Genomic DNA, 26,034 nt, shown 5'->3' on the forward strand with positions numbered 1-26,034 from the left:
TTCAAAAATGGCAGATTGTGCTCTAAATTAATTGTGCTCGATGGCTGAGATACGAGACTAAAGTGCATTCTCTTAGAGCGCTTTATTGAATGTCTGTGCCGGATCTCATTGAGGGTTAACAGAGCGTTATCGCAGCCATCCCAGAGGATGTAGTGCAGGGCTGCACTGTAGCCTCAGGCAGAGCTTGTTCGCTGTGCCCAAATACCCACCCAGCTCCATCCCCTCTGCTCCCAGCCCCACCTCCTCCCTCTAGCCAGCTGTGAGCTGCAGCTGGGGGGAGGAGGGGGAAAGAGGTTTTTTCTCCCCACAGATGCCCTGACCCTGTGGCATGCAGCTGCCTGGCCAGGGGGGCTGCAGGGGAAGGCCTGGGGTGGGGGATGGGGAAAAGAGGGGCACATCAATGCCACCAGTGGCCAATGTAGGCAGGCTCCAAGATCCCACCCTCCAACCCTGCTCCAACAAACAGCAAACAACTGTTCAGTTTGCTCATGCTCTAACTTATAGTGCTTTAAAGTAAAGCGCAATAGAGCGCTTTTCCCAAGGGTTTTTTGAGTGTCTGTACTTAGCTGATATGACTTACGGTTTAAGCAGTCCGCTAGAGCTGCTACCTATAAACCAAGAGCAGCCCCTAGTCCAGCCATAACTGCAGCCCTGCTGAGATGTTGGGAGAATATTTAAACATGTGCTTGTTCCTCAGTTCAAACAAATCGTTACCAAGCCTTTACATCCTTTGCCAGACTCTTTACAGGCCAAGCCTCCTGTGATAAAAAGCTGCAGCATTTCTTATGCTGCCGCTAGTTTTGGAGTACCAGCTTTTGACCACAGCTCTGTCATCTGAGGATAGTCCTACCTCTCCCCACAAATGTCTTAGTGTCAGCTTCCCTCCCCAGCCCTCTCCACTGCCACATTCCCTGTCACTGCCAGTAATATGACCACCTGTCCTGCTGGTTGAGGCTGCAATACGGGAAACATTTGAGGCACAGGCAGAAGTGACAATTTTCACCTGATCTGGCCCCTGAAAGCTCTCTACTGCCATAACTAAACATAAGTGCATAGCTGCAGAGTGCTTTAAAAGAGCCCGATCCTGTGAAAATCTGAAGGGTTCAGATGACGGCGCACCAAAGTGAGCATCCTCAGTAACTTCCGTCTGCATGCTTGGACTCTCGCCATCTTTGCCCCACACACCCAAGCTGTATGCAAATCCCCCCTTGCCTGGATATTTGTATAAGCTACGCTTTGCTTTCCAGCGCCCTAGCCAAACCTCTGATGTCCCCATTATACCCAGCTTCCATTATAGCAACTTCACCTACTCTGGCCTTTTCACCGCCCTGCTGTTCCCTGCAGTCTATACAAAATATTGCAAACCATCATTTTTCTCACCCATCAGTGTGACCAGGGCACTCCCGTTTTGGATCCTTCTCCTAGCTCCCCCCGTTCAAACTTGTCACAGCATTCAAACCTCTGCGGAGCTCTCCGCTCCCAGCTGCAGCCTACTCTTACGCTTCCAAAAATACATTCTCCCCCACAAACTAACCTTCCTCAAAGAAACTTTTTTCTTCCGTCTCTGAAAGCAAGACACATTTTTCCTACACGCATGCAAAAAGTTGCCCCTGCCAAAATCCTAAATCAAGCAAAATTCAATCCTGGATTAGTGACAGCTCTTTTAGGTATGAAAATGCAAGATCTTCAAAGTCTCATTTCATAAATTTGCAGGGCTAGAAATGAGAATTGTGTTGGGCAGATTTTCAGAAATATTCAGGAATCAGCAGCTCCCACTTTTTCCCCCCCCAAGTGCTGTCCACACTGGGAAGTCTGGCCATGTATGGCTGTGATTATGCCTCCATATTTCTACATGCATCCACTTGGAAAAAGAGAAGATGATCCCCATCCCACCAGAACACCAGCTCCAATGAACTTCTGATAACATGCATTTCTAGGCCTGGAAGGTCCTTACATAACAGCCCTGACACATATAGCCACAGGTAAGCTATTTTAGCTCATTTATAAATATTTTTTATCCTTGTAGAGCTGTGCTCATGGTAACTAAGTATTTGACTCTACAGACAGAAGAACAAAAAAAAAAATAATGCCAAAAAATATTTTAAAATGCTAAAATAAATGTTATGCAACATGTGGCATATAAAAAAAATACACAATGCCATAGGGAACCACGAATGCTTTTCAGTGAGCATTCAGAACAAGCTATTTAACACACTCCTAAGCAGAGGTGTGTGAATAGTCTTTTTTTTGACGCTACCTGGGAGAACTGAACATTCATTTGGGATGAACTGAAACATTTCAGTTTCTGATATAATCCCTTTTTATTACATTAATTCAAATTTAAAAAAAAAAGATATTTTGAAATAAAAGATTCCATTTTAAAAAGGGAAGACAAAATTGACTTTTTGTATTTTTTAGGCAAGACTGTTTTTTGCCAAACCCCCACACTTCGCCCAGCTGTGTTCGTAAGTGATGAGAAATCCCAAACTCCTACTGATAACATGCTTGTCCAGTACCGCACTATCATGTCTTCCATCACTCTCCTTCACATTACATTTCTAAATAAACACAAACACAGAGCTAGTGATCTGATGTCTTATTTTTCTGAAGTCTTTTCTGTTCCCTTAGAATAATTCCTGGCTCTGTAGTGGCAACACCTGCAGGGCTACATACCGTTGCTGGAGAGGAACGTGAAGTATGTGACAGAGAATGTCTAGTGTTTTCCATCCCCCCATGAATGAGATAGGCTCCTGAGCTGGAGAGGATCTGACTTCCCCCAATGTCCATGGTGATGCCCACCATGCTGTGAGAGGGAATGGCTGTAGGAGAGGATGCCGCTGTAGTCACCTGAGCTCCACCTCCCTGTGGTTCGAAATAGGAAGCTGCACTGCTGGGGGCGTAAATCTGAGCTTCAGTGTTGTAGGAGTAGGCAGCTCGTCTGTCAAAGAAACAATAGGGTTAGGATGTGAAGCACACGCAGGCGAGGTGGGCTTAGTTGCCTAATCTCACTTACAATAGGTTCTGCAATCTGTACTAAATTTTAAAAGAGCCTTGGCTGTACTGTGGCTGGGATTTGCTGCATTGAAATGTAGCTTCAATGTAAAAGTCAATTTTGACAACACTAATCTCACCCGTGGCAACCCTGAAGTAGGCCCCAAGCCACAGCCCCACAGCATTTGGCCTTAGACGTGCAATGTTAGGACATGCACTATAATAATGCACAGGGTCTGGGAAGGGCCATCTCAGCCTGGCCTGTACCATAAAACCTAAGGCACCTATGCCCCATTTATACTTTTAATTGAGCTGAATTTTTGCTTACTAGATAAAGTCTATTTAACTACACGGAAATACCCTCCTTCTGTAAATCCTGCTCTTTTGCCCATTTAGTTTATAGCAACACCTTGAATTAAATAAGCTATACCAGTTAAAGCACTTCCTTACTGGTACAACTATCTCCACAAAAGCTTTTGCTGCTACAGAAGTCTCATTACAAAAGCCACAGCCTGGATGGCAAAAGTTTCTAATTGTAGACCAGGCTTGAGGCTTGGAAGTGCCCATTGAAAACACAGCTTAAAAGCATAAATCATTTGAACTTTTGCCAAAACTTAGGAAGTCCAAATCTTAAGTACAAGAAGGACTTAAGAAGTACACAGTAAACAGAGCTGGTTAATTTTTTTTACATCGAAACATTTCCCTGCTCTCCCCTCCCTACCTCCCACTAAATAAAATGGACTTTAAATCAATAGAACTGTTTACATTTTTTGACATTTAGTTAAAGAACCAGAAATTAAGTCTCATAGGAAAGGGAAGTGCTTTATAAATTTCTTGTGATACATTGGGAATTTTTAGACCAGTTGTAATGAAGAGTGTCAGCTATTGGTCAAGTATCTAGTGGCCAGACCAGAGGATCCAGCCTTAGGCGAGTCAACAAGAGAAGGAACCTCCTTCTTGCAGCAACTTAAGGATATTCTGAAGTTTGGTTCAATTCTGCACCGGGCAAATTTTCATCCCAGAACATTTCAAACCAAGCAAGTCATGGACTTGAACCTGAGTATTTCACATCCCAGCCAATACCTTTGTCCTGATATCTCTCTCTCTCCTCTACCTGGCTTTTATGGGGCCCATTTCCAAGAGCAGCATTGGACAGAATAGTATACTTACAGAGGAGAATACAAGGACTGACAGCATACACAGCCCCACATGAGTACATGAAATGGAGAGTTAAGACTTTGTGTGCATCTCCCCAACTGTGTGGGCTTTGATTCTCTCTCGGAGAAAGCAAAATGGACTTTCACTTCTACCAGAGGGACTTTCTGTAATGAATGAGAGGAGGTTCTTACATGGTCCCATTGGTGTAGACAGCCTCTCCTCCCTCCACATACTGGACCTGAGCTGGGTACACGTGCTGCACAGTTTGCACCTGAAACAAACAGCAAAATGCCAGGTTTATAGAGGAATTGTTTTTAAAAAGCAATGGCAGAGCTACACACATACACATAATATATGTATACATATACACCGATAGCACTTAAAGTGGTGGCCAAAACTATTCAAGAATCAACAATTTTACCTTGACATTTGATTATTTTTAGAAACCCCAAAATTCTAGGTCATACACAAACTAGGCAATGGCTGTGCCATCATCGTGCCTGGTTCTCCACTTGCAGACCCATGTACGGTGCACCCACTGCATTTGCACAATTTAGCACCTTTTTCATAAAATAAGTTTAGCCCTGAAAGTAAATCTTGACAGAAGAGCAATTTTTTTTTAGAAACAGTCCAGCAATTTTAAAAAATAAACATGCCTCCCAAATCTTTAATGTTAGACAGGCATGGGAGAAGGGTGCTAAAGAGAGGTTTCATTTTAATCGTTAACTGTGAGAGTCTCCTTTGTCACCAGTCCAAAGCAAGGAACAATCGGATGCAGGGATCAAGGAAATGGCTCTCCTTGTCATCTCAAGTTTCCCAATCATATACAACTAATTAAATATATAGATTTTAGCAAATAGATGCTGTATATAGTTTCAAGAGACACCCATGGGACATGGAGGTTAGGAAGGGGGGGGTAGATCCTATTTACTCACTGATTATTCCATGGCAATAGCCATTACTTCTCCACTGCATTGACCTTACCTGCTGTGGCACCTGCTGAACTCTGGGAACGGAGATTTGCTGCATCTGTGCTCCTTTGGGAGCAGAGCCTGTTGCTTGAACCAAAACCCTCTGAAAGAATAAAATACAGAAACGTCCAGTTAGGTTCAGTCTTACCCTTAAACCCAGTGCACATCATTCCAGCTAGCCCACCTCCTGCCATGCCTCCTAGGGAACTGGCTTCAAATCTTGAAGAGGCAACAGTCCCACACTAGGTTTTATATTGACCCATGTCCATTCCCTGTCCTAATGCTTCCCTCAACAGCCCATCTAATTTAAAATTACAGTGAAATTGGGACATAGCCACAAACCCCACACTAAACAAAGCAAAACCTGAAATCTGGATTCAAGTTTTATGACATGGGCCCCTCTTCAATCAGTCATCCAAGGAATAATAGAAATGAGCTGGTTTTAAGAGACAGGTGTTAAAAAAAAAAAGGTCAAACCACAAGTCAACTGGAATAGTCTGCCCTCCCATCTCTACATGTTCTCCTGCCAGGAAAATGTTTTCCAGTGCTGCTATAACAGGTCACTAACCTTTCTGCAAGAGCCACTTCTGTCATGATCACTACCAGTAATACAGCCAAGACATTCTTGTATCTCCATTCAGCTGTGTAATTTCACTCCTGGAAGCCCTGCCCGCCCCTATCGTTTTGCTACTCATCCACCTCTTTGCGTTATGTCTGACATTGTTTTAAGCTTGAGGCAGAGGCCCATGTCTTATTTGATCCATGAAGTGTCTTGTACACTTTTGCATGCTCCAAAGTATGTGAATGGTGAGAACACCAAGGATACAATGGAATTATTGAGAGTGGCACATGGGAGCGTAACGACGTATAGTGAAACGAACATGCGAAATGCACATTTAGGCCAAGTATCAGGAAAAAAATAATTACAGCTTTTAGGCAGTGCAAAAGTCTCTAAAAGAAAGTTATTAATGCTTTGAAGACTACCAGTGCACTGGATACGTTAGAAAAACTGCTGGGAGAAAGAATCCTGGAACAGGAACTAGACAAGTCTACTAGAAATGAACCAATTGTACTAGCCATAACCAGCTGTATGGCTTTATAGTATTACCTATCCCCTTGATATCTGTGCACCCCCTGTGTAATATCCACAGTAAAAGCCCATGGGTTGTAAACTCCATTAAATGCACTGGGGTCTTTACTTTTACTGTGGATATTACACAGGGGGTACACAGATATCAAGGGGATAGGTAATATTATAAAGCCATACAATTGGTTATTAGGGGATTTACACACAGGCTCCAGGAGGCAGGTTGTGGGGGATGCCTTAATCATAACAGCTCTGAGAGCCGTTCTAATTAAAGCGCCAAGAGCTTCACATGTGTCAGCATCCCTGGGGAGGAGGGGGGCGTGCTTTAACTAAAGCTTGAACGAGCTTTGGTTAAAGTGTCCCCACTGCCATTTTTCAGTGTGGGGACGCTGATACACATGATGCTGGAGTCTGCTGGACTGTGGCAATTACCGTGCTCCAGCAGACTCGATTAATTGATTAATCAAATTAATCAAAGCAGCCTCAATGTACGTGTATAGGTGCCCTTACGATGACAAAACCCTGATGCACTTATATTTAAGTAGGTCCATTGAAATCAATGAGAGTAGGACCATATTGAAGAGCTTTGCTGAATCAGGATCTAATCCATGCTTATTCACACAAAATATTGGACTTCAAAAGCATTGCTCACATGAGACCCCATCTTGCAAGTCTAACATAATAAAGTATGTTCTCCATGTTCAAGGAAAAAGGTTAGCATAGCTAATGGTCAGCAAGGCTAATTTGGAAAGCAGATAAACTCACACTAGATTATACCTTGGGAACCTTTATAGTTTTTCCAGAAGCTTTATGGTGTGCATTCTTTTTTAAGGTCATACACAGGATATTGTATTATTTTTATAGTCAGCAAACCAGCCAACCGCCCCCAAATTTCCAAGTTGGAGCGCAGCTCAGGGAGACTCCCAGGAGTGCTAAAGGTACCTGAACAATTCAAGTCTGCCAAATTGGCATGCAGAAAACTCCTACAGGATTTTCTCATCAAGATTCAGGTTCCCATTTCTGCTTCCACTGGAAGTGGGAGGCGCAGAGACGAGTAAGAGTGAAAAGGAACTCCTGGGATTAATCCAGCTTTTCCAAACATCAAACAAATAGTCCAGCCCTTTCAAATCAAACTCAGTGAAGGAACACCCCATAAAACTTCTATGATGTTTTCATCTTTTTTATTAAGACCACTGTGTATAACCACCTCTTTGTCATTAGTTAAATCAAGCCAAGCTGCCACAGAGACTCCAATCACATTCATCTGTGCTACACAGAGTCAAATAGCAGTATCATCAATCTGCAATGTATCCAGGCCCTCTGAAGCCTTCTTCAATGGTTTAGCACTAATGTCACTTTGTAGAATTCATCATTTGTCCAATGTATGAGTTTACTGGATTTAAAGGCCAGTAAAGACTGTTATGAGCATCTTCACTATCCACTTGCATAACACAAACCAGAAAACACAAACCAGCATTGATTTGTAGAAGCTTGGAAACAGTTTGGATAAAGGTAGACACCAGGGCAAATTCACCCTGACACCGAGCCAATGTGCCTAAGCATTAGGGGATACAAATTCTCATCCAGCCTCTTGTGGGTGGCCTTAGTCAAGTCACTTCATTCTGCCTCAGTTTACCAATCCATCTCTAAACTGGGGGTAATGGTCTTTATTTAACTTTAAAAAACACTTTGAGAGCTTTCAATAGGAAAGACATCTGAGATTTGTCCATCTGCACTGCCTGGGACTTACCCACCATCTCCCTACTGGACTGTGTTATAACTTCTCTTTGAGTACAAGTTGTGGGAACATACAGTAGTTTGCCTGGGAGGCTTCCTATTACTGAGAGTGAGTCAATGGGAGTTTTTCTGTTAACTTCAAAGGTGGGATTTTTCCTTCTGTCTGCAGCAAGCATCACAGAACAGGCAGAAGAAGCTATCATTTTTCAGAAGACTGATAACGTTTATGGGATTGTTGCTAAACTCCCACAGTGCCCTTTAGGATTATATTAGGTCTGACTTCTTCATGAATAAGATTCACTCATCTGCCAGAAGTTAAGGATGACTGACTGCACTAGATATTTCCTCACCTTTCCATTATGTTTTCATCATCTGAGCAAATAGAACAAATCTTTTTGTCACACTTTTCTTTCCTTTCTGCACCCTCTGTGCAATATTTTGAGGTTCTTTTTCAGCAAGGGAGCCAATAAAATTAAGCTGAACTGCATTTTTGAGGTGGGTGCAGGAACATCATTAACAACAACTTCCTATGTTGGAACAATACCAAAGTGGATTATTCTACTCCTCCTTTAATTATTTTTCTTTAATTCTTCACATGCAGAATCTTATAGCGGGACTGTAGTGTGCTTGCAGGATTGAAGTCTGTCTAGAGGAAAAGGCCAAGGGCAACTTGCTTCAATTATTTCTTGAAACTGTGATTATGTACTACATTAAAAGTGATGTTAACACAAAAGAACTTGATAAGAAAGTTAAGAACAATGGAAAGACGAAAGACTCATACGTTTCAAAGGCATACATTACAGGCTGGCCTTCAACGTACTTTGTGTGAATATAGATCGTTTCTAAATTAGTCTGATTTGAAGAGTCCTGAATGGGAATTAAATTCCCAGAGGTATCTTGTTGTGACTTGGAGACATCACGAGATGGGGAATCTACCACTGCCCTTCATGGTTCATCCTGGTTTTCCACCTTCGCTTAAAATTTAGTGGCTTATTTCTAATTTGATTTGACTTTCAGTCACGGTTTCTTGGCACATCTTTCCCTGTTATTTTAAAGTGCCCTATAGGATCTAGTATTTTCTCCTTCTCTAGGTACTTCTATACTAGAATATTATCACCATCATTACTGTTATTATTATTACTACTGTTATTATTATACGATTTGTATAATATAGTATAATAATCAATAATGGTTATGATAATATCACCTCTCAAATCTTTTGATAAGCTAAGCAAAAGGAACTTCTTTGTCTCTCTCTGCAAAATAGTGTCTGGGGTCCTCAATTTAATATTGTGGATCTTTCCAAATCCTCTACAATGTTTTTCAAATACCATTTTTTAAAACACAGGGGCATAAACACTGTATGCAGCTCTCTAGTCTCCATCGACATTTACCTTCCTACTCCATTTTATGTGCATATATTAAAGGATTGGATTAGTTCTTCGTGTTAGTTTGAAGGTTGTGTTAAACCATCTCTCCATATCAAACCTTAAGTTCTGGTCAGAGGCAGTGCTTGCCAGGATACCCCGCATCACCTCACCACTCGCTCTGTATTTTGACTTTGCAAATCTAGGGATTAGGAATATTGCTTTGCATTTGGCTGCATTTAAAGCATATTTCACTTGAGAGGTCCCAGCTTGTCAAATGATCCAGATCACTCTGTCTGACTGCCCTACCCTCCCATGACTCATTTTCTGCTTAATTTTGTGCAAAGTTTATTGGCAGCAATTTTACATTTACTCTCAGATCATTGATGAAAAAGTTGTTTAACACTGGGCCTTGCATCAAATACCTACTAATAATACCCTCACTTAATGATTCCACACTGACAGTATTGAAATCTCTCAGACCTACAGCTCTTAATTCATTTAACCTGAATTTTACGGACACTATATAGTGCCAATATTTAAACTGAATGCTTTGTGGGCCTGTGTCAAATATTGTATGCAGATAAAGCAGACCCTTCTAATTGTGTTCATCAACCATATATATCCATTTCATTTCTCTGAAACTATAATTGACCTATAGTTACCAGAGTCATCCACTATTTTATTTCAAATATTAGCACAACATTGGCACACTTTCCAGTTTCTGAACGGATCTTGGACTGCCAGAAAACTTTAACAAGAGGCCAGTGATCTCCACAGCCATCTCTTTTAGGATTCTTGGGGACAAATTACCCAAGTCAGGAGATTCAAAAGCGTTTTTCCTCAGCAGATGTAATTTAAAATCTTCCTTATATTTACTGACTGGGAAGTATCCTACTGCTCCTCCTCATCCCTTATCAATTTTCTATGCTCTGTAAATTCTACATTGTACTGATTGTTTTCCGTTTCCCCTTTTTCTATTTGTTTTACATTATGGAGTCTGTTTGTTTTTTAATTCTGCCCATTGCTCTACCATTGAATCTGGATGGACTTTCATTCAAGGTCATCCTGTTTTTTGATTGTGGCATTATGGCTGTTTGGCCACTGAATAAGTACTCTTTAAAAAGAGCTCCTACTTCTCAGTTGCACTTTGCTGTCTGGATTTTATCTCCCTATCCATCTTGCTGATCATTCTTCTCTGCCTCGGAAAATTAGACCTTTTGAAGCATCAAATTGTATATATTATTGGTTGGGCTATCCTTTGTCTGCCTTTACTGAATATAATCAGGTCACGATTACTGGTCCCTAGGCAACCACCAACTGTTAACCCAGCAATTAATTCATCTTTATCAGTCAGAATGAGGTTACACATAAAATTACCAGGTGTCGGGTACAATACTGTTTCTGTTAAAAAATCATGAGCGGCAACTTATAATATTCAGAAATTCTAATGATATTTTATGACTGGCTACACAAGATCTGTGCTGTGAGTCTTCCAAACTGGAGTTCCCAACAATATACATATATTTTTTTTCTTTCCGCATATTACAGATAAGTGTTAAAGAGTAACTCATCCTTGTTTTGTTCTGTGATCTATAGTGGCCTCTACCACGTCCCCATACTGGCCTTTGTTAGTTGGTATACCGATGCATGGGTAGTAAAGAACCTGTAGTTCTAAAGTTACTAATAACAGATGATGGTATATTACACACCTAGAGTCATCTCACACTCATTTTTCCCCTTCTTTTCTTCCTAAACAGATTGCAGTTACCAATCTGAGCATCCCAACCACGCAAATTGGCCAGCTAAGTCTCAGCAATGGCTGTTATATTGATTATCTAACTAATGAGACTTTCCATTTCCTCCTGCTCATGACGCAGACTCTTAGCACAACTAATCGAAACATTTCTTGTCTTCACATCCTTTGCCACAATGGAGCTTGGGTTCAGGGCCGGACACAGGCATGGGTGAACCAGATGGTCACCCAGAAAGGGGGACCAAAAATGGTAATTACCAAAAATGGTAATTTTTTTCCCCATTGTCCAATTATTATTATCCTTATCTCTGGTGAAGGGGGGCCTGATACTAAAAGTTCTCCCAGGGCTGCCAGGAGTCTAGGTACAGTGCTGCGTGGGTTCATAATTCATTGCTTTCTGGGATGTTCAAACTAGCCTCCAAAGATGAAAGTCATTTCCCCCAAGCCTGGAAGATGTTGGCCATCCTGATTGTATTGTCCCATCTCCCAACAATCTACAAAATGAGAATGTTCAGCTTCAAAAAGAATCATGCAACCAGCTGTCGACTTGCAGCATTTTCTATTTGCAAACTTGTAGCCCCGAAGAAACTCTGGATGTCCCTTTTCTGCATCTCCATTCCGAGATCCACAATCTTCTGTCACCTACACAGTTTTACATGGCTATTTGTTCCAATGTGCATCGCTTCCCCAGCCAATCTTGGATTGTTACGGTCAAAAATATTAATCTCAACAATGAAATCATGGAAACATTTTGCAGTATTGATCAGCAAGTTCCACACACAGAATGAAAAACCATGCAATGAAACTAAGAGCGTAGAAACTGGAAAAATATGACAAAGTAGACAGCTATACAAAGAATCTTATTACCTGGGTGCCTACCTTCCAGAAATGATACTATTCTAGGGAAGAAATTGCTGATAGCAATTCCCTTCTCCAACCTCAAATGGCATGCGACTCCCACTAATTGTGTTGTCCTCTCTAGTCCAAGATGCTACTACCCAAACCCCAGCCCCGCAACTTCCTCATAGGTTACAAAACTTTTCTGATATTACTGTAAATGGCATAAAATGAACCTCAATTCTCATTTCACTTCCATTTTTTGAATTAAAGCTATCTATTCTAAAAAATAAAATGACAGCCTCACTTTTCTACTGTCAAAAAGGTTTTAAATATGTTTTATTTTTTTTATCTCAATGTGTTAGCATGGCAAGATTTAAAAAAAAGAAAAGGAAAGAGAAAACCACCACAAACTTCTCCCTTAAAAAAACTCAAAACTGCTAAGCATTTTGTCCCTCTTCTCCCCTAAATGTTCCCCAGTTTCACTGATTTTGTTATCATTCAGCTTTAAGAGATGCACCATAAAGGATGTGGTGCCATTTGATTTGTCATTGCCTTTATTGACACATCCAGTAATGACATCATGATACTACAATAAATCAAACACCAAACTCTTGTAAAAAGGTTTTCTTGGCAACAAGGATAATTTAAAATCCATATCCCGTGTTCAAGTTGTTGGGCTTTTGTTTTTTGTTTTTTAACTGCAAACATTTCTATGGCAATTATCAGTGCAACATCCATAGAGACTATCACGGATATCTCAATGCGAATAAATGCCTCAAACCGATTTTAAAAGAAAACCCTTCCGACCTATAGATTAAAGCAAATCTAGCATTAAAAATAGGTTGCTTTTCCATGGAGACAGCCCCAACAGCTGTGCAAGCTGTGGTTACATTACCTGCTGAGATGCTGGCACTGGTTGCACTACTGGAGCTTGGGCCGAGGCAGAAGTACGCAGAGCCACAGAAGTCGCTGAATCTGATCCACCCTCTGAGCTCTGCATGCTCACTGCTAGAGAGAGCACAGGACAGATGAGACAGAGAAAACAGCTTCACTCATTTATAGGTCTAAAAGCACGAGAGTCTGTGGCATCAAGGCCCAGGGAATAAAATCCCTGTGGAGGGTCTATGGGCAGTTATAGGAAGGAAGGTAGCTACCTTCCTACTTGGAGGATCCTTTTTAATCTTGGCTCCAACTTTATTGCAGTATTATATTAAGAGAAAAAAAGTTGCACAACTGTTCCACAGAAAGAGGGAAGGAACAGAAAACGTGCTTCTAAATATAACAAAATGGCATAGGAAATTAATGTGTCACAGCCAATCTGTAGTCGCTCGTCGCTAAGGGCTAAGAGAACAGATGACCAAGAACCATGGTTTCTTCCCTATGAGCTTCAGCATGTATAACCATCTCAGGGTGTTTGGACAAAAAGCCAAGAGCCAGACTTGACCACATGCCCAGATAAAATGCATCTGAAACAGCTTTGCCATGCTGCAAAATGCAGGCACAGAATGATGAAGCCGCGTGTCCTCCGGTAGAAGCTGAGGTTCACAGTAAGAGGAGACACCTTGAAGACAGTCAAATCAGCAGATTTTTTGTTTCTAAACTGAAACTTTGGACAAAAAGCTATTTTCTTTGGAAACTGAAGATTTAGAAATTTTGAAATGTCAAGGCTCCCTCTCGTTAAATGTAATAAAATATACAATTTCTGGGGACACAACCAGTATTTCCATTTTTCTTTCTCCCCGTCCTCCCCCCATTTCTTTTTTGGAACTAACTTTTTGAACTTCCACAAATTTGCAAGAATAGAAATAATGCGGGGGGGCGGGGGGAATTGGAGAGAAATCTGGATGTTATTTGTTTTTCCATACGCTGTCGTAAAAGGAAAAGCAGTGGTAAAAAAGATTAAGTGAACAAAAAAAGAACTCTGCAAAATGGAAATGACATCTATGTTTTTCTTACATTTCCCCCCTACTTCTCAAGAAGGTCTGACCTGGGACAATTATGGCAAATAAAACTAAATGGGCTTCTCTACCCTGTCAGCTCTAACTGCTTGTGAATATGTTCCTCTTTTATGATTCTCCTTGACAAAGAAGGAAGAGTGGGTATCACAATTCAGCTGAAGGATCAAGAATAAACAATCCCAAAATAAGTCACATTACTCGTCGTAGCATTGTTCGTTTCTCCAGCCCTCAAGGCATTAAAAAAAAGCTTTCATTTTTCTTGAGACTCTGCATAGAATAGGATTGCATACAATCCACTATATAAAGACAGCATCTGTTTCTTTAAATCACTGTCTGACTGTATTTTTGACGGGGTATCTAAAAATTCCTCTTTATCCAAGATTCCAGCTGCTTCGACCCAATGTGACTAATAATAATAACAATAATTCTCTCTGCACAGTTAAGAAATAGCCTCACACCTGTTCCAGTTTGGCCCACCCCAGTTATTTGCCAGTAAACAGCTGGGCCAGCACAAGGTCTTTGGTGAAGGAGATAAGCTGATAAGTCTCATATAAACATAACTTCCAGGGAAAAAAGGACACTTTTTGGATACATATTCTCATAACTTTCTCCAAGCAAGGGCAATTGTTTGTTACTTATGCCTGCCACACTCTAGTTCCCAATTTAGTATGATTTTATACCTCTCCACTCAAAGTGTTGGGTTTAGGTTATCTAACAAGAAAACTGGGTAAGTTCTCATTAGAGATTTTAACACGCTTTGGAAATGTCATATGAATGCAAGCGAGATCAGCCACCTGTGGAAACAGGTTCACTGCAAACAATTCGATTTAGATTAGAGCTCAGTTTAGGATATTATATGCTCATTAAAGAGCATCTTGAACTTTTGGTGCCCTAAATATGCCCAGGGTCCAGAGTGTTACGTACTTTGCTGCACTGGGGCTCAAGTCCCAGTGGGGTCAATGTGATTTTTGCACATGCTCTTCTCAATAGGAATTGCCAGTAAAAGGGGTCTTTGTAAAAGATCACAGAATATGGTACTTGACTTCACCATACCACCATGGATTACTTGACATCACCATACCAACAAATTGCCAAGCAGGGTTGGCACACTGGTATTCCTTCCAACTTTGTGTCCTTCAGAAGTAAAACTGATGGCACTAATCAAAATCCCGCATCTCTCTGAAACTTAAGATTGAGATCCAAATACCCTTGACGTGGAACATTAAAATAAGTCATACAGAAAATGACAACGTTTATTTTAAATGCACTAGGATCAGAAAGGCACCTTTTCCTCATACGGGACATCAACTATGGCACGATGCTTCTTCCATACCCACTCATCATCTCTCAGACAGATAATACTCAAGAGACATTTTCATAACTTTGGCAAGGCCATAAACTGATGCAGCAAGTCTAATATGAAAAAATATTTTCTTTTTGCAAATGTGGTTTTAACACGGTGGCACTCTAGTTAGAAGAGGAACTCTCTCAAGTCGCTTCTGCTTGCTTTTGTCAACATATGTGTACTTCCCATTGGACCTCGGTGCCCAAGAAGAGCAAAAAAAAAAGATGCATGGACCATGAGCAACACATACAGATCTCTTACAAATACAGACTCTGTTAGTGATGATGATACCGGAGATGGAAAAAGCAAATCTGCATTCTCAATTCCCAAGACAAGTTCACAACAATGAGGAAACCAAGCAGATACAATCTGGCATTGCAGAGAGAAAGAGGCAAGGCATGAGCATGGAGCCCCAGAGCAGTATTTGAAAAAATCTGTATTAATGTCTGTTTTCCAAGGATACTCTAGTCTTAGAAATATCTTGAATCGTCTATTAAAGCTGCTTTGTGCCTCCTGCAAATATGAGAGGCAAATCTGTTAAGGCTTTCTGCTCAAACTGACTTGTGCTGCTGACAAGTTGGGCACACAAACAGGACTCCCACTTGGTAGAAGTACGGCTCCTGCTATCTCTCTAAATATTGCAAGGGACAAGTGAGGTGTGCAGCTAACAAGGAGATTTTCAGGAGTTAGGCAGCTGATTTCCACTGGGAGAAAATAGAAGCCGGATGCCAAACCCACACCTGTGCCATTGAAAACCTCCCGCACTCTGCTGCTTAAGTCTAACCCGGGGCAGCCAATTATTTTGGGTGGAGGGCCGCTTATTGAGTTTTGGCAAGCCATCGAGGGCTGCATGACAGGCAGCCCAAGGCAGATAAATATTAATTTTCTAAATTTTTAGGGGCCCCGCAGGCCAGACAGAATGGCCTGGCGGGCCGCATTCAGCCCGCAGGCCGCATTTTGCCCACCCCTGGCTAAACACTGAAGAGTGTTGATTGTGATGCACCATCCAGACTAATATCAGTAGGAGCCTAGCGGCTAACTTCTCATACAGCCATTTAGGGAATCTGCTGTCATTCCTCGACCTGGTTTTTGACATCCCTCAGGAGCCCCAGTTATACAACGCACTGAGCCTGAGGGCGCGGACAGAAGTGACATTTGTAGGGCAACCGGCCCCCTGAAAGTGCTCTGCTGCCATGCTGCGAGACATGTGCATGGCTGCAGAGCACCTTAAAAGTGGCCGGCATGACAAATGAACCCTCATCTGATGAAGGATCACATGAAGGTATTCCAAAGCAGAGGATCTTCATTAACTTCCATCAGTCCCTGCATGCAATCAGGGCTGAGCTGATACAGCTCAGGGTGTATCCCCCTTCAGCTCAGGCTGGGCAAATCCCAGCCCTCAGTTCCCACCCCATTCCCCCTCCTTTCCTCCAGACAGCACCAGAGCTGGGGGGCAGGGGGGTAGGAGAGAGAAGCTGAAGGCAGGCAGCTCCTCCACTGGGTTGGCCCCAAAGTGGAGCTTGATTCCTCCCTGCCACACCTGAGCAACAGGCTTTCTGTGAAGCGCCACGAGTTAGAGCTGGGAGCTGCAAATCAGTGACTCTCAGTACTGACTCGCTCAGAAGCCATAGAGCAATCGGTGTTCAAAAAGCTGCAAAGTGTATACTCCCAGGAGAATTAAAGCAAACACTCTCCAGTTCACAAAAAAAAAAAGAAACTATGATTCATTAATTCCTACTCCTGACTTCGTGCTCCTTGGGCAGGGGGCTGGACCCGATGATCTCGCAAGAGCCCTCCCAGCCCTTATGTCTATGAAATTCACATTTGCGCAGTCCACCAGATAAATGTACTTTAAAGGTGTTAAGCCTCTTTGGTGCTTGCTAAATTTAAAGTACTGGGTTATTTTAAGCAATGCCAAATTGGAGTCAGGAGTGGACTGGCCAAGTTCGCCGATGACACCAAACTTCGGGGCAAAGCATCCACGCCAGAAGATAGGCGGGTGATCCAGGCTGACCTGGACAAGCTCAGCAAATGGGCAGACGAGAACCTGATGGTGTTTAACACCGAAAAATGCAAGGTTCTCCACCCTGGGAGGAAAAACCTGCAGCATCTTTATAGGCTTGGCAGTGCTACGTTGGTTAGCACTACAGCAGAAAGAGACTTGGGGGTCATCATTGACCACAAGATGAACATGAGCTTGCAATGTGATGCTGCGGCTAGTAAAGCAACCAAAATGCTGGCGTGCATCCATAGATGCTTCGCGAGCAAATCCCGGGACGTCATTCTCCCCTTGTACTCAGCCTTGGTGAGGCCGCAGCTGGAGTACTGCATCCAGTTTTGGGCTCCACAATTCAAAAAGGATGTGGAGAAGCTTGAGAGAGTCCAGAGGAGAGCCACGCACATGATCAGAGGTCAGGAAAACAGATCTTACGATGACAGGCTGAGAGACATGGGATTCTTTAGCCTGGAAAAGCGCAGGCTCAGGGGCGATCTGATGGCTACCTATAAGTTTATCAGGGGTGACCACCAGGATCTGGGGGAACGTTTGTTCACCAGAGCGCCCCAAGGGATGACTAGGTTGAACGGTCATAAACTACTACAAGACCGTTTCAGGCTGGACATAAGGAAGAATTTCTTTCCTGTCCGAGCCCCCAAGGTCTGGAACAGTCTGCCAGCGGAGGTTGTTCAAGCACCTACACTGAACACCTTCAAGAGTAAATTGGATGCTTATCTTGCTGGGATCCTATGACCCCAGCTGACTTCCTGCCCTTTGGGCAGGGGGCTGGACTCGATGATCTCCCGAGGTCCCTTCCAGCCCTGATGTCTATGAAAAGTAATTCTGTGGTGAGCTGCAGGTAGCAAGAGGAAAAGCCACTTGTGTGCCTCAGTCTGGGTATCACTGATCTAGATCAACTGCCCTGAAAGTCGACTCAGTTGGTCTACTGTTTTTAACGGGGATGAGTTTTGGTGTTTGAGTTGGCAGAAGGAACAGAAAAAAAAAATCACACAGTGCAGCCACATTGCCAAGTGTTGCTGATTTACAGATACCAAAGTGAGCTATTTGCAAAAAAGTAACAGAACTATTAAAAGGTGTTGCCTGGAGCCCTGCAGCCAATTAACAAAATGACACCTCTGCAATTCTATCCAAATCAATGGCTTTGTATAAGCAAAAGCATATGGAATTGGTAGGCTAGGTTCTTTGGGTAGATGTGATATCTTTTATTAGACCAACTGACTAGCTGGAAAAAAGTTATTTGCAAGCTTTCAGGCACCATCACCCTTCTTCAGGCATAGGGAGTGTCTCCTATATAGGGTCATGGAGCCCGAAAGCTTGCAAAGAACTTTGCCCCAGCTACTCAGTTGGTCTAACAAGGAGACTAACAAGGACATTTTCAGGAGTTAGGCAGCTGATTTCCACTGGGAGAAAATAGAAGCTGGATACCAAACTCACACCTGTGCCATTGAAAACCTCCCGCACTCTGCTGCTTAAGTCTAACCCAGGAGCAGGCAATTATTTTGGACGGAGGGCCGCTTACTGAATTTTGGACAACCATCGAGGGCCACATGACAGGCAGCCAGGGGCAGATAAATATTAATTTTCTAATTTTTTTAGGGGCCCCATGGGCCGGATAGAATGGCCTGGCGTGCAGCATCCAGCCCACGGGCTGCATTTTGCCCACCCCTGGTCTAATAAAAGATCTACCCAGAGAACCTCGCCTGCCTATGTCCTTAAACCAACACAGCTACAACCAAAAACCCAGCAACATGGAGTTGGTAGGAAACAATAAGGCACAACCAGGAACAGGATCCCTAGCCGATTTGCCCAGTGTTGTGGGCTCTTGCTTCAGTGAGGTTTGACAGACACTGGGCTAGATACAGACATTCAAAAAGTCCAAGGCACAATCGATCTAAGTTACATGGTTTTCTACAAGCAGCAGAGTTTCGATGGGTAGCAAGCGGAACACAAATCTGCCCTTTGATAGGAGGAGGAAGGGCAACGGTGGGGGGGCAAATCTTTAAACCATTTTTAGACCAGTCTGTGTGGGCCGAACTTCTCTTCTGTTATAAGTATAGAGCGGTTTTGGATGACTTATACCGGTAAAAGTGTAATGTCTGTACCCAGCCTAGGGGGCAGAGCTGCATGCAGAGACAGGCTCTAGTTAAACTCCGATGCTTTTCTTGCCAACGCAGCTGCTGACCTCACATGCCAGCACTTGCAGCATCACAGTTCGGGGTGGAAGGAATTGCAGAAGTCTGACTTCTAGGTTGCATCACCACCGAATGAATCAGTCCGATGAGTAAGACTGCTGCCCTCTGGAAACCTCCTGTTTACAGACAGCTTTCTTGGTATCCAAGCAAACAGCCATGACAGGAACGGAAATACAGAAAAAGCTAATAACTTCTGGCTTCTATTTCTAGTTCTGCCACCAGCTTGCTTTGTGACCTTGAGCAGAACACTTCCCTTTCCCCATGGCTCAATTTTCCCATTTCCAAAAAAAAAGAAGCAATAATACTTCTCTATTTGAGGCACCAGCCTCAGAGCACCATTCACATTCAAAGGCACTGGAGTAGGCAAGTGTAAATATTACAGATGCCAACAGCTTTCATCATTCCCAATTTTCATCCTTTCGTTCATAAGCCACACAGCCTTGGTAAGATTGGCTTTGCCCATTTTAATCCAGCCCATCTGGACTAGTCCTCAAAGGCTGGGAAAACAAAGATCAGTGAAAAATAGTTCACAATATTTTTCCACATTCAGGTGTGCAGTGAGGCTAAAAACCTCAGGCTGGTTTAGAGTTAAAAAAAATAAATCACGCAGCCTTCCCCGTGCTTGCCATCTTTTTACTTTGAATCAAGAGAAACCTCACCTTCTCGCTACTACCAATTTCCAGGCTTTAAAAAAAAAGCCTACATCCTGCAGCAGATGCAGCGGGGACACCTAGCACCCACATAGAGCCCCTGTGAAGCCATAAAGGCTCTTTGTAAATGAATTGCAAGATTGGAGACTTAAGAAAAGAGGAACTGCAAGTATTTTTCCATAGAATGGATTAATATAAACCATTGGCTCCTGAATGCCCAAACACAATCTTCAAAGCTGCACATTGAGCCCTCCAAATGTCTATTGCCACAGCTGATCGGAGCCAGGGCAGGGAGTCTGCCCAAAAGAAAATATTTAGTTAAAGTTCCTCTGGCATCCCGATCCTCATTCAGCCGAGCTCATCAGCCCACAGCTAAATTCACGGACAGGAGCAGTCCCATCAGGCTACTCGCTTGTGAGGTGTGGCGTGAGATTAGGGCATAAAGGGATCATTGTGGTACTTTTATTTAGTCTGCTCAAATTATTTCCATACCAAGAAAGTGCATGCAAAGAGCTGTCCCGTTGCCACTTGTGGTAAACACAGCGAGATGAGAAGAGAGCATGGGTTTTTGTAAAAATCAGGAAGCCTGCCTTTGGGTGGTACTAGCACTGATTCCTATGGTAACCAGAACATCAACAAGAGATTTGATACACACCATAGCTATCGTATTTCTTTATTCTCTCATTTTAACTGCAAGCAAAAATGATGCAAGAAGGGGAAAAAAATATTTTAAACCAAACAACAATGATCTTCTTTTTCCAGACTAAACCAATCAGTGTAGATGTCATGTTATCCAACAGTACAATTGCTATTATTTTCCAGTAAATTAGGGGTTCCCAAACTGTGGTATGCCTATCCCTGGGGGTAAGCAAGACATCTCTGGTGGGGTACATGGGAGAAATTGTGTAATGGTGAATCTAATTTTCATTATAATATTCATGGGCGACTGGTGCCTCCCGGGTCTGGGGGTGCACCAGATTGCCGACCAGGGGGATCCCCCAGCAGACCACTGACCACAGGGAATCCCCCAGTGGCTGAACGCCAAGCCAGCAGCAAAACTGGAAGCGCACTTCTGGTTCTGCAGCTGGCACCTCCAGGGGGTGCACGGCCGATCTCAGGGGGTGTATGTGCACCCGCATGCACCCCCTATGTGTCGCCAATGATAATAATAACTGGCATTTAGGGGGCTAAAATATAAAACATATGCTGGTAGGGGTATGTGGGCTGCTGGTGAATCTGGAAGGGGCTGTGCAATAAGTAAAAGTTTGGGAGCCTCTGCAGTAAATGATGTGTGCCCTGGGAAACAAAATGTATGTTAAACTCCTTTTGTTAAAAAAAAAAAAAAAAAAGTGCATTACATTCCCCTTTATAAGATGAATGGACCACCGATTTTTTTAAAGGGGTTAAAAATAAGCAACAGATTTGAAAGTTTGGTAAATATTTTAAAAGGTTGAAAAGCGGAATATAAGGACAATTTAGTAGCAAGGAAGTATGTTTTGGAGGAGGTTTTTAAAGAATGGTAGAGCATGCGTCTGTGTGTCATGACTTTCCTCTAAAATTCTAATATAATAAAGGGCTTAGTCTGTCTGTCTGTCCGTAACGCTTTTGGTCAACTGTGTGTGCGCTGCCGAAAGGGTGGGCGGCGATTGGCTGTGTGGGCCCGGGCAGGGGGGAGGCAGAGGTGGGCACGTGCACACCCAACAGCTGGCAGGGGGTGGAAGGGAGGTCAGGGGGAAGCCCTGCTGCTTAGTGGAGGTGGGTGGGGGGCAGAGGTGGGCACACACCCAACAGCCAGCAGGGGAGGGGGAGGCGGCAGGGATGGAGGGCAGGGGGAGGCAGGGAAGCCACACTGCTCAGGGGAGGAGGTGGAGGGAGCCCCCACACCAGTGGCTGGAGGAGGAGGTGGCAGTGGCAGAGGGAGTGTTTACATGGCCGACCCCAAAAGGTGAGTGGGGGGCGGCCATGTAAACATTCATTCATTATTTTAAATCTGTCATTCATGATGGGCAATTGGCTAGTACTTCATAACTGTCTAATTACGCGAGCTTCATAATATCCCTTTGAGGGATATTAAACCTATTATTAAACCCACTAGATAAGCATTTAACCAAGTGCTTGTATGCCTCAGTTTGCCATCTATCTGCAAACAGGTAAAATAAATGAAGTGTACTGGCCCAGAAATTAAACTTCCAATCCATTATCTATTTTGTATGCCAGCTTGCAATAAAACTGGAAAACTCTTCATATGGATGTCATGATATATGGTGTTTTACTTGAAATCTCTTCATAACAGGTTTTTAATACAGTTGTAGCTAAATTGCTTGCAAATGAAACCCAACTGTATCCTATAAACTAAACAAATGAGAAGACAACTAGAAGGCCCCCAAAATTATGAAACTAAGCTCATGATTTTATGGCCCATTCCATGACTTTGAATGCTTATGGTTCACAATACTTAGTCCATATCATCTGACAAATACCGTAAAAGAAATTAAACGGCCTTTTTAAACCCATGTGCATGCTGGGATAAAATTAAGGTTCAGACTTAACTTTCAGAGTCACTGAACTGGAATAATTTCTCATTCTTAACACTGGCTGCTAGAATCAAAAGTAGATGCCAGCTTTAATTTTTTTAATTCCTCCTGCTTCCAAACAATTTTAAAAGGGAAGGTTAGAAAGGGATTTAAAAACAATCTAAGTTAATCAGCTTCTGGACCTTCCATCCTGTTTTGGTTTACTTACAAATAAGGGGGAAAAAAGAATTATAGTAGCTGAAATCAGAAGAAAAATCATCAAGTATTTCCAATCATCCTGTTCTCTGCAGGCTCTAAAAAGGTGTTTTCTTTTCAACATGTTTTCTGTACTCAGACACATATTAAGGCAGTTTTAATATATGCTACTGCAACTTTTGCATTCCTATACCCATTTGCATCAGCTCTATCCAACACAGTCTATGCCACATTTATTTAAGATGCCAAGATATTTCCCACATGGTTTACCACTTATGGCCCATCCTTTAACAAACTGACTTGAAAAAGAATGACATACAACTCAACATATAAGAGAGAAACATTCAAAAATAATTTCTACAAGGAATGGGACCACAATCGTGTTAATTGATGAAGCAACTTTAAGATAAAACTATGTAAGTTAACATCTGCTTCAAAAAACAGAATGTTCCCTGAATTCACCCATTTTTCTCCGTCATATCCCCAGTTCAGATGGTCTCTAGGAATTGCTAGAAATTCCCCTGAAATTCCAATTGAGGAAAAAGTTTATAGCTGAACTAAGCTAGACCTGTTCTAGGCTGGACCCAAGAAGAAGAGCCATCAATGTGGCTTCTCTCCAGTCCAAGACAGCATGAAGGAGGTCCATAACAGGCCAGGCTCCAAAAATGAATGTTATAACAGGCACACCTCAAAATGTTTGCAAGTCTGGAAACAAAGCATCTGAGCTGAACCCTTGCCCAAAACGCAATATCTGGAAATCTCAATACCAGGTTGACTCATGTAATCTGCTTGTTTCCTGATTTATTAACAGCCCTGAAACATTCTGAAAAAAATGTAAATCAAAGCATCTCTTCTCCTACTATTTTTGCTTTTACACGACACCAGGAAATGCACACGCAGGTTAAGATGGTACTGGCTCTTGGCCCATCAAAATCCTGGCATCTGTTCCAAAACCAGTTACCGCACCCCAGAGCCATAGCAGCACCGCTCCCCACCCAGCACAGTCACGCAGCACCCGGGGCAGCACCAGCTTCTGCCGTATGGACTGCAGTGATTGATCCACCGTTGCAGAAACAGCTGCGTTTGTGCCTCCCCTCTCTGCCAGTCCACAAGGGTGGCACCTGGGGCTCCTTCCCTAATCACCCCCACCCTCAGTGACTCTACTGCCACATCCTTATGACAGTCCACTACATCTTCAGTATGTGTTGCCCAAGTCAGACTCATATAACACTATTTCCCCATAGGACTTGGAGGTAATGCAAGAGGGCACCCAGGATCTTCCACTAGCAGCAATAGGGGTGTAGGTTGTAGCTGTGTTGGTCTAAGGCAGGGGTGGGCAAAATACGGCCCAGGGGCTGGATACAGCCCGCCAGGTCATTCTATCCGGTCCTTGGGGCCCCTAAAAAAATATTAATCTGCCCTGGGCTGCCTGCCTGTCATGCAGCCCTCGATGGCTTGCCAAAACTCAGTAAGCGGTCCTTTGCCCAAAATAATTGCCCACCCCTGGTCTAAGGACATAGGTACTATGTCCTTAGACCATAGTCCTTCCACTAGCAGCAATAAGCACTTCTCCCACCAGTTATTTACAGACTGACGGCTATATCTGCTCTGGTCGTTGAGCCAAGATCCCAAGGACCTTTCTATATCCCTCACCCGGATTCACTGCAAGACCTGGGTGAACGTTCAGAGAAGTTTAACGGATCTGGGGGGCTTTAACCCAGCTATTTGCACACATGGCTATTTGGCTCAAACTTGTTTGCTTGTTTTTAATTGGGGCTAGTCTTTGTCTCTCAAACTCAGATATGAGAAGGAATTAACCTAGCATCCTAAACAGGCTCTTGTGAATTGTATGTTATAACCTTTACCCTTTTAATAGGTTGGGGTAAATGAAGGAGGAAAATGGCAAGGAACCTAATAATAAGCTGATTCTGGAGTGGCTGCTTATTAAAATTGATTAAATTGCTTTAGAATGTTATAAACAGAAAAGGCATCAGAGCCTTCCACTGATTAGGTTAAATTAATTTTAAATAGAGACAAACACCACTTGTCTAAGAGCTCTAGTTACCTGGAAACACAGATAAATCCAAAACATGGGTCTCAAGAACAGCAAGCTGAATATCTTTTTCAGTGACCTGGTCCTCATGGAAAAATACAGAATTGGAAGGGGCTTTTAATAGCAATAGTTAATAATATACCTAGAGTATAAATACACACAGGGTCTTAAATTGGATTTCAGGGAACCAAATCATGTAATATAGACACTATATTATCATGGGGCCAAGGAAGTTTGATAATCCTCATTGTTTAAGTTTCCTCTTTCACAGATGCAGGAGAAATCTCAGAACTTATCTGTGCAGATCACTTAACCAGAGTTTCCTTAAGAGCCACTTGAGTGGGTGGCAGAAGCAGCGATAGCTAAATGCCGCCCCGCAGTAGGATGCTGATGAGTCTCTTGTGGGTATCTCAAACCTGAATGCCAGGGAAAGTGACTGTACGGGTCACAGTCAAACCACAAGGGAGTTCCCATGGACAAAGGGAACCATTCTGCAAGCTTTTAAATGTTTCAGCATTGTGAGGGCTATAAAGATGTCACAAACAGAACTGAATTATTTCACACAAATTCTACTAACCAGACCCAAAATGCACTTTTCCAACAGCTCCCAGAAGCACAGGCCCTGATACGTACACGTTACTACAATGCCACATTCTGACTTCAGAGAGATAGCTGACGGCAACTCATGCAGCCCAAGAAATGGAGTTCCTTGAGCTTCTTGGAGGGTCGGGGGGATGCTCAGGCTCACTGCATATCTTGGTCTTTCAGTTCACCTTTGCAATGTAGTCAGAAAGAGCTGTGAGCTCAATCCATTTTTTTTTTTTTAATTTCCCATATATCTGTGTCTGTATATCAGCTTCTTTTAAGTCTGAGTTCTTTATCCTGTAGCTTATGGCAATTGTACAATTAATCAAGGGGTGAATCTAGGCCAGTATATCATGCCCTTTACACACACTTCCATTCATTTTTGAAAAACAAAATGATCATGTAAAAGCACATCTGTAGTTTTAAAAAATGATTTACCCAAGGACCTTTACGATTTGTATCTGAATACCAATATAAGTAAATTGGTGGTGGTGGTGTGTGTATGTGTGTGGGGGTGGGGGTTATCTGTTTTGCTCTATTACAAGACTCAGCGTTCAGGTTTTCTCAATTTCTACACAACCATGGGGTGAAAAAGTTT

General features: G+C 42.8%; 1 protein-coding gene across 6 annotated transcripts in view; it reads right to left on the bottom strand.

Annotated features, from left to right (window-relative positions):
- The window catches only part of RFX2 (regulatory factor X2), a 90,119-nt gene that overhangs the window by 35,296 nt on the left and 28,789 nt on the right, over positions 1-26,034 (bottom strand). For 2 of the 6 annotated variants that reach the window (XM_090027550.1, XM_090027548.1), the window contains exons 2-5: positions 12,803-12,915; positions 5,134-5,223; positions 4,341-4,420; positions 2,674-2,938 (exon numbers count right to left, since the gene is read on the bottom strand). In XM_090027550.1, the coding sequence (XP_089883676.1) occupies positions 2,674-2,938; positions 4,341-4,420; positions 5,134-5,223; positions 12,803-12,907 (540 nt within the window). In that variant the 5' untranslated portion in view covers positions 12,908-12,915. The remainder of the gene's footprint in view (positions 1-2,673; positions 2,939-4,340; positions 4,421-5,133; positions 5,224-12,802; positions 12,916-26,034) is intronic. The other 4 variants (XM_090027553.1, XM_090027552.1, XM_090027549.1 and 1 more) reach the window with 3 other exon arrangements.

This window comes from Crocodylus siamensis, chromosome 14, assembly GCF_052110815.1.
Source record: "Crocodylus siamensis isolate JL-2025a chromosome 14, ASM5211081v1, whole genome shotgun sequence".
Taxonomy (NCBI): domain Eukaryota; kingdom Metazoa; phylum Chordata; order Crocodylia; family Crocodylidae; genus Crocodylus; species Crocodylus siamensis.